The 9448-nt window shown below is 30.1% G+C and overlaps 1 protein-coding gene across 1 annotated transcript; it reads right to left on the bottom strand.

The window, feature by feature from the left end:
* Positions 1 to 720: 720 nt before the first annotated feature.
* On the bottom strand, positions 721 to 8952 carry LOC141300393 (sodium channel protein type 2 subunit alpha-like). The gene is made up of 2 exons (XM_073830664.1): positions 8686 to 8952; positions 721 to 861 (listed from the first exon to the last, which is right to left on the bottom strand). The coding sequence occupies exons 1-2, from the start codon at positions 8950 to 8952 to the stop codon at positions 721 to 723; spliced, it is 408 nt and encodes a 135-aa protein (XP_073686765.1).
* Positions 8953 to 9448: the final 496 nt, after the last annotated feature.

Below are 9448 nucleotides of genomic sequence, written 5' to 3' on the forward strand. Positions count from 1 at the left end.
AAATTCAATTTAATTATTAAATTACATTAAAACGTTTTTATTTCAGTTAAAGTTCAGTCAAAAAGCTAAAATAGCTGAAAAGACAAAAAGGCTAAAATACAATTTAATAAAATGAAAAAAATACATTAGCTTTAAAATATTTTTTATGGTTGTAGTTTTATTTTCAGTCAAGTAGCTGAAATAGCTGAATTGACAAAAATATTAATTTTATTAAAAAATTAAAAAAAAAATATTTCAGTTAAAGTTTTTTTTTAAATTATGGTAATAGTTTTATTTTCAGTCAAATAGCTGAAATATAATAAACTGAATTTTATAAAAATATAAATATTAAAATCAAATATAAAATAAAAATATATTTTAATTTAGTTTAAGTTAGGTTTTTTTACACAATCATTTTTTGCCTTTTTTTTTTTTTTGAAACCCAGAAAGTCTGTTTAGGATATGTTACAAACTATGTTTATAATTATGTTAATTAAATTGTTCAAATAATCTGAGAAATATCTGACTTTGGTTGCAGACTTTCTCCATTTGCTCTCCATTTATTCTCATTGCTGTCTACAAGAAACAGGTGAGATTATTTGTGTTTTTCTGAGCTAGTGTTGAAAGTTTAGGCTCTAGACTTTAGAAATGCACAGCATCTCCCAACAAAGCCTCAGAAATCCAGTTATATTCACATATAAAGGGCCATTCCCAATCAGTGCAGAATTCAGCATGTCACCTTCAGCAGCGGCAGAAAGGATATGAGTGTACTAAAATCCTTATTGATGCTCTTCTAACAGGATGAAAAGGGCTAAAAATATAGAGTGCAGACGTGGCACTAAACCGGAAGATGGCCTTCCCTTTGTTCAGTACTATAAAAGTCTGTTGAGAAAGAAGAGAAAGGTTAGTTAGCGCAACGAAAACTCACCCGTGACATTTAATATCAAACACCATATGAACCTCAAACATTTCTGAAACACGAGCAGGAGGAATTTCTGTAAATGGTTTATTGAACGACATGCACAATATGCTCCTGTTTCACAAATGATGATAATATGATGTCCGGATCTGGAAAAGAATAGTTGCAACACATTTTATAAGAATATAAAATGTGAAATTAGTTGACTTTTATAGCTAAACTACCATTTAAAAGATTTTGCAAAATTTATTTTATGCTCATCTGCATTTATATAAAAAAAGGATACATAAATAAATAAAAACTAGATTTAAAATAAACCGTAATGATTAAATAAAATGAGAAAATTAATAAATCTATAAATTACTAATAAATAATAAAATAATCAATAGAATAAAATCAATAAATAATAAAAAAAATTAAAAGTAAATAAATCCATTCAAAATTGTAATTTTATAAAATATTATTACAATGCAAAATAACTTTTCTTTTTGAATACATTTTAAATATATGTGATCAAAGCTGCATTTTTAGCAGCCAGTGTCACATGACTCTTTAGAACACATTTGATACAGTTTGATACATTTGACTTCTCAGGATTCTGTGATGAATAGTTTGTTCAAAAGCAGCACTTATTTGAATTCAAAATCTTGTTACATTATATTTTTTTAAGGGAGTATTTTTATTTTCAGTCAAAACGCTGAAATAGCTGAATTGGCAAAAAGCTGGATTTTATATATAAAAAAATATTTAAATAAAATAAAAAGGTTTCTTATTTCAGTTTAAGTTTTTTTTTTTTAATTTACGGTTGTATTTTTATTTTCAGTCAAAGAGCTGAAATTGGTGAATTGGCAAAAAGCTGAATTTTATAAAAAATAAATAAATAAATAAATAAAATAAAAAGGTTTTTTATTTCAGGTGAAGTTTTTTTATATGGTTGTATTTTTTGGTCAAAGAGCTGAAATAGGTGAATTGGCAAAAAGCTGAATTTTATAAAAAATAAAATAAAATTTAAAAAATGTTATTGAAGTTTTTTATTTAAGTTTTTTTTTTTTGCAAATTCAGCTATTTCAGCTCTTTGACTGAAAATAAAACTACAACCATGGATAATTTCACATCGTTTAGTGTAAGATTTTTGCCCATCTTTTGGAAAATCCAGTTTTATCAAGCTTCATTGAAAGCCTTTTGTATTAATGTATTAAAACTGTATCATGTATGAGTATTATCACAGAGAGATGGACTGAACGAGTCATTAACGTACCTGCATCTGATAGAGCATTCATTATTCATATTCACGATGATATGACTTTAGTTTGAATGTTTACGGAAGAAAGCGTTAATATCCGTTCATCTATTAAGGGTGATTTTGCTGCTCAGTGCATTTATTCGCTGTAGCAAGCTGTTGTTGAAGCTAAAAATAACTTCCCTTTTCATTTTAAAAGTCCTAAAGTCACTATTAACTGCTCACTCAAAAAACGGTCTCTTGTAGCCATCTAAAGGCGGAACAATGTAACGTTAACTAAAATCACCACAAATACACGCACGTTTCTCAATACTAAATACTATTATTAAATAAATTATTTAAAATATAGTTTATATACATTTTTATTTATTGAGTAGTAATATTTAATAAACAACAACAACAATCATGCTACATGAACTATCTTCTTCTCTGAAACAAATAATAGATTATTGAGATCAAAGACTGCCCGTTAGATTTACCCATAATGAATTACATGTCATGTGTAACCACTACAGAAACATCAGAGCCAGCGGTAAATTCCTGAAGATCTGGCCGTGGTGAGAACGCTCTGAGCGGATTGATGAGTGCAGAACGCCCCCTGACTATTATGGCTCTCGCACGTCCGAAAACGACGAAGCAAATTTTCAAACAGATGTTATCTTTATTAACAAACTGCATATTTGAACTATAAACAAGTACATTCTCGCCTGAAAACCTCTTAAAACTACATTCCGTGACACAAAAAGAGCAATATTTATAAAATAATACGGGATTTGGATGTCCGCCATGACACTCAGAAAAAAACGGTCCCGGCTAGAACACGCGGAGTGATACAAAATTGTGAAAGGGCGTTCCTGTAGCGATACCAGTAGAATATCTCACAGTTCTCAACCAATCAGATTTGAGAACCAGAACGAACTGTTGTATAAATATATATATATATATATATATATATATATATATATATATATATATATAATAACAGTTAAAGTTTTTTTAATTTTATTTTATGGGTGTAGAGCTGAAATAACATAAAAATAAAATAATATAAAATAAAATTAAAGTTTTTTTTAGATTATTATGGTTATAGTTTTATTTTCAGTCAAAGAGCTGAATTTTATCAAAATAAAATAATAAAATAATATCAAAATGTATAAATATGTTCTAAAGGATCATGTAACACTGACAACTGCTAAAAAATTCTGCTTTGATCACAGGAATAAATTATATTTTATATAATATTATATAAATATATATATATAATATAAATAATTAAATATTAAAAATGTATTCAAATAGAAAACAGTTTTGCATTGTAATAATATTTCATAAAATACCATTTTCAATGGAGGTATTTACTTAAAAATCTAATTTGTATTATTTATTGATTTCATTTTATTTATTATTTGTTACAAATGTAACACTTTTGATCATTCCAATGCATCCTTGCTGAACAGCACCATTGACTTCTTTCAAAAAAAGCACCTTTTTTGTGATAAAGAGTGTATAACTACATTGTTCAAACAAACTGTAATTATAATGATAAAGCAGGAAGCGATGCTCGAGAGTGCAAACAACACATTACGACGGGGCTCAGCGGGAGGATCGGCGCTCTCCAGGGACTCTGGTCTGTCGCCATGGTGGACTCTAGCGGGAGCGTTTCTCTCCCCGAACGCCACAAACACGCCTCACGGTTGCCCAGGATTCATGGCCCCCTCGCAGAGCTCGATTTACCCCATCTCCCCATCGCATAAATAATGCGAGGAGTCACGGCGCAAAGAATAATCGCAGGCGGGCGGCATCAGGGTCAGCATATTTTACCGCGCACAAGCCTTTCATTGCGCTGCATCTTCGCTACAGTCGGAACTGTGTCTCGTGGCCTTTGTAACCCCTGCAAATAGCTGGCTTTCTCTGCCCTTATGTTCTCTATTCTTACATAACATCTAGGTCAAGTTTGCCTGTGTTTGTTTCCACTTTCCTCACATTTCCTCTGGGATATCATCTGCCAACTGCAGGTCCACATGAGCGGATCTGGAGAGGGCAGAGGGAAATCCAACCCAAACGCTGCCCTCGCTGTGGCTTCCGACAATGGGATTCGAGAAGTAAATACATAAGCAATAGTTTGGACAAAAGTGAAACGTCTGTCATCATCTATGCTCAAAACACTAAAGGAGTTATCGAGCAGATTCGCCAGGGTTTGAATCAGATTTGAGGCCTAAGGCTAAAAGGAAGGTTTGAAGAGAACGACCTAAATTTCAGTCACTCAAAGCTAACATATAAATTTAGAGACTTGCAATAAAGCGCACTAGTTGTATTGATGCTGACTGGGTTAAAAGATGAGTAATATTCAGTAAAATTATCGAATGGACTGCACTGATATGAAGAACAAAATCTGAACTCAACTGATTAGAAATAAAAAAAAATTATATACATAAAAAAAAAATATATAAAAACCCATACAATTTTACAAAATTATTAAATATTATTATGATTTTAAAAAGCTGTTTTCGATGTAAATATATAATAAAATGTAATTTATTCTTGTGATCAAAGATGAATTTTCAGCATCATTACTCCAGTCTCATTCAAATTAATTAATTTTAAAAATAAATATAAACCCCACAAAAGTATACAAAATTATGAAATATTATAATGATTTTAAAAAGCTGTTTTCGATGTAAATATAGAATAAAATGTAATTTATTCTTGTGATCAAAGATGAATTTCAGCATCATTGCTCCAGTCTTCAGAGTCATTTAAATTAATTTAAGAAATACATATAAAAACCATAACATTTTACAAAATGTATAAAATTTTATTATGATTTTAAAAAGTTGTTTTCTATGTGAATATATGTTAAAACGTAATTTATTTCTGTGATCAAAGCTGAATTTTCAGCATCATTACTCCAGTCTTCAGTCATTTAAATGAATTAATTTAAAAAATAAATATAAAACCCCATAACATTTTACAAAATTATTAAATATTATTATGATTTTAAAAAGCTGTTTTCCATGGGAATATATATTAAAATGTAATTTATTCTTGTGATCAAAGATGAATTTTCAGCATCATTACTCCAGTCTCATTCAAATTAATTAATTTTAAAAATAAATATAAAACCCCACAAAAATATACAAAATTATGAAATATTATTATGATTTTAAAAAGCTGTTTTCGATGTAAATATAGAATAAAATATAATTTATTCTTGTGATCAAAGATGAATTTCAGCATCATTACTCCAGTCTTCAGAGTCATTTAAACTAATTTAAAAAATACATATAAAAACCATAACATTTTACAAAATGTATAAAAATTTTTTTATGATTTTAAAAAGTTGTTTTCTATGTGAATATATGTTAAAACGTAATTTATTTCTGTGATCAAAGCTGAATTTTCAGCATCATTACTTCAGTCTTCGATGTCATTTCAGTTAATTAATTAATTTAAAAAAATAAATATAAAACCCCATAACATTTTCCAAAATTATTAAATATTATTATGATTTTAAAAAGCTGTTTTCTATGGGAATATATATTAAAATGTAATTTATTTCCTTGATCAAAGCTGAATTTTCAGCATTATTACTCCAGTCTTCAGTGTCATTTAAATTATTATTTCAAAAAATAAATATAAAAACCCATACAACTTTACTAAATTATTAAATATTATTATGATTTTAAAAAGCTGTTTTCGATGTGAATATATATTAAAATATAATTTAGTCATGTGATCAAAGCTGAATTTTCAGCATCGTTACTCTAGTCTTCAGTGTCATTTAAACTAATTTCAAAAAATATATAAAAACTCATACAATTTTGCAAAATTATTACATGTTTTTATGATTTTAAAAAGCTGTTTTCGATGTGAATATATATTAAAATGTAATTTAGTCATGTGATCAAAGCTGAATTTTCAGCATCGTTACTCTAGTCTTCAGTGTCATTTAAACTAATTTCAAAAAATATATAAAAAATCATACAATTTTGCAAAATTATTAAATATTATTATGATTTTAAAAAGCTGTTTTCTATGTGAATATATTTAAAAACGTAATTTATTTCTGTGATCAAAACTGAATTTTCAGCAGCATTACTCTAGTCTTCAGTGTCATTTAAATTAATTAATTTCAAAAAATATGTAAAAACTCATACAATTTTGCAGAATTATTAAATATTATTAGGATTTTAAAAAGCTGTTTTCTATGTGAATAATAAATGTAATTTATTCCTGCGATCAAACCTGAATTTTCAGCATCGTTACTCCTTTCTTCAGTGTCATTTAAATTAATTAATTAATTTAAAAATATATATATAAAACCCCATAACATTTTACAAAATTATTAAATATTATTATGATTTTAAAAAGCTGTTTTCTATGGGAATACATATTAAAATGTAATTTATTTATTTGATCAAAGCTGAATTTTCAGCAGCATTACTCTAGTCTTCAGTGTCATTTAAATTAATTAATTAAAAAAAATATGTAAAAACTCATACAATTTTGCAAAATTATTAAATATTATTAGGATTTTAAAAAGCTGTTTTCTATGTGAATAATAAATGTAATTTATTCCTGCGATCAAACCTGAATTTTCAGCATCGTTACTCCTTTCTTCAGTGTCATTTAAATTAATTAATTAATTTAAAAATATATATATAAAACCCCATAACATTTTACAAAATTATTAAATATTATTATTATTTTAAAAAGCTGTTTTCGATGTGAATATATATTAAAATTTAATTTATTTCTGTGATCAAAGCTGAATTTTCAGCATCGTTACTCTAGTCTTCAGTGTCATTTAAACTAATTTCAAAAAATATATAAAAACTTATACAATTTTGCAAAATTATTAAATGTTTTTATGATTTTAAAAAGCTGTTTTCTATGTGAATATATTTAAAAATGTAATTTATTTCTGTGATCAAATCTGAATTTTCAGCAGCATTACTCTAGTCTTCAGTTTCATTTAAATTATTATTTAAAAAAATAAATATAAAACCCCATGACATTTTCCAAAATTATTAAATATTATTATTATTTTAAAAAGCTGTTTTCGATGTGAATATATATTAAAATGTAATTTATTTCCTTGATCAAACCTGAATTTTCAGCATTATTACTCCAGTCTTCAGTTTCATTTAAATTATTATTTAAAAAAATAAATATAAAACCCCATAACATTTTCCAAAATTATTAAATATTATTATTATTTTAAAAAGCTGTTTTCGATGTGAATATATATTAAAATGTAATTTATTTCTGTGATCAAAGCTGAATTTTTAGCATCAGCGTCTTCAATGTCATTTAAATATTACATTAAAATTCAAGGTAAATTAATTAAATTCTAAAAGTTTTCAACTGTATGTACTTTTAAGCTACTGATATGTGTACCTTTTGAAATGATACCACGCCAGTGACAGCTTTTGTACCTTTTTTTCCTGAGTCTACCATACAGCAATGTAATAGTGAGTTAATGACAGCAGGTTTATATTGAGTCAGTGAACTACAATGGAACACTTCTCTTCTCCCGAACGTCCTTTATCACTCGCAGAGCTCGACGGTGTCAACATGCACACTTAATACACTGACGAACCAGAGAAGTGTGACAGCCACGTGGAAACATAGTGATCATTTCTCACGAGGACTGCTGAAGGAGTCCACGAACGACACACGACACTAAAGTCAAACCTGAGCAATGTTATGAGCCGAGATTGGCTTACAATTACTAACGTTATGAAATTATTACCGACGCCTGCGATTTTATTGACGGGGTGTTTATTGTCTGGTTATGTAAGGTCACGCTCTCCGGATGCTAAACTAATCCCGTCCGAACAGGGTTTAAGACACTTCATTTTCTCAAAATGAGTGTCGGCTTGCAAAAATTTCAAAGGACGAGGCCAAACTTTTGGGCAGGAGTCCTGTTAAGTGTCAATTCATCTTTCTTAGCATTAGCCAACGGCTTAGAAACGTCTAAACAGCGCACATTTCCCCACGGAAAATGCCATTTGAAGAGTTTCGAGTCCAAACTTTTCGCTGAAATCCATAGAAATGGAGATTTGTGTGCTTGTGAAAGCAAGCGCAGCAGCGGTGGCATTAACAGCGGCTCACTGACTCATGCTATTCATCTGTCTGCTATTCCTGCAGCGCTCTGATTCAGCGCAAACACATCAGCTGCCCTTTACTGACGCTCATTGTTTGCTTTTGTTTTTTTACTAATATTTAAACCTTTCCGCTCATGGTACAGCATACATACATGCAGAGGATGTTTCTGATCTCTGTGAGTCTGCAGGTACAAATGAACGAACGAACCACTGAAGAACACAACTAATCTAATTATTGCAAAGATGTTCCTAAAAGTACATTATGCTGCCTTGTTTTTGCCTAAAGCAGAAAATGCAATCGCAGAATGCATCTTGACAAGCTCACTGACCAAATAAAGCCAAGAATATTTTACCCAATGTGCATATAAAGAGTACTGCATTGTTTAAAAACAAGCTGTGTCTTCTACAAGATTGCTCTAGTGGTGACGATCACTCACTCTCCTGTTCTGGAAGTAAAACGGATCGATGTCCTCCAGAGGGACGCCCACCAGTCCAGGCGGAATGTCTCCAAAGATTCGCGGGAGCTGCTTTCCGGCCTCCAGGTCGGCCCGTGACTTGGGCTGCTCCACGTCGCCCAGGTCCTCCTGGTACTCCTTGGCATTGCGGGCCTCCTCCTCGGCGATCCGCTGCTCGATTCCAGCCAGGGACTCACGAGTGAACCGGTGTAGACTGTCAGGACCCGGTGGAAACAGTATGGCTGCCATCTTCTCATCCTGAGCCTCCTGTCCAAGTGGTTACTTCACAGCTGGTAAGGAAAGAGCAACGTGTTATTGCGCTAAGTTTCAGCATTCTCAGTTATAATAATATAATAATAATATAATCTGTTGACTTTAGCAGTCTTTGTTGCATTGTACACCAATGGTGATCGTTGAAAAATAAAAAAAAAACACTTTTCGTGTTCTTTTTCCAAAGTTTGCATGCCTGTAACTCAAGAAGTATAAAAGATATCTTAATATCCTTTCAGATTTTGGTTCAGATTTTTGGTTTTGGATCTCAATGTGGCTCCAAGAGTAGATATGAGATTTCCACCTGGCATCTGGAACCAAATTGCAAGGGCAGAAAAATGACTTTAAAAAGATAGCAGCATCACTATATTGTTTTTACACAAAGTCTGTTAGGTATTTTAGTCAAATCTGTTGACTTTAGCAATCTTTGTTGCACTGCATGTCAATAGTGTAGTTCTAAAATGGGGTGGGGGTC

The sequence above is a fragment of the Garra rufa genome, chromosome 24 (genome assembly GCF_049309525.1).
Source record: "Garra rufa chromosome 24, GarRuf1.0, whole genome shotgun sequence".
Taxonomy (NCBI): domain Eukaryota; kingdom Metazoa; phylum Chordata; class Actinopteri; order Cypriniformes; family Cyprinidae; genus Garra; species Garra rufa.

What these genes read in the sequence shown, in the direction of transcription:
- LOC141300393 (XM_073830664.1), bottom strand. Translation starts at nt 8,952, where the DNA reads ATGGCAGCCATACTGTTTCCACCGGGTCCTGACAGTCTACACCGGTTC. An exon ending in TTTACTTCCAGAACAGGAGA is followed by an intron (nt 862 to 8,685) that starts GTGAGTGATCGT and finishes CTTTCTCAACAG; the next exon opens with ACTTTTATAGTACTGAACAA.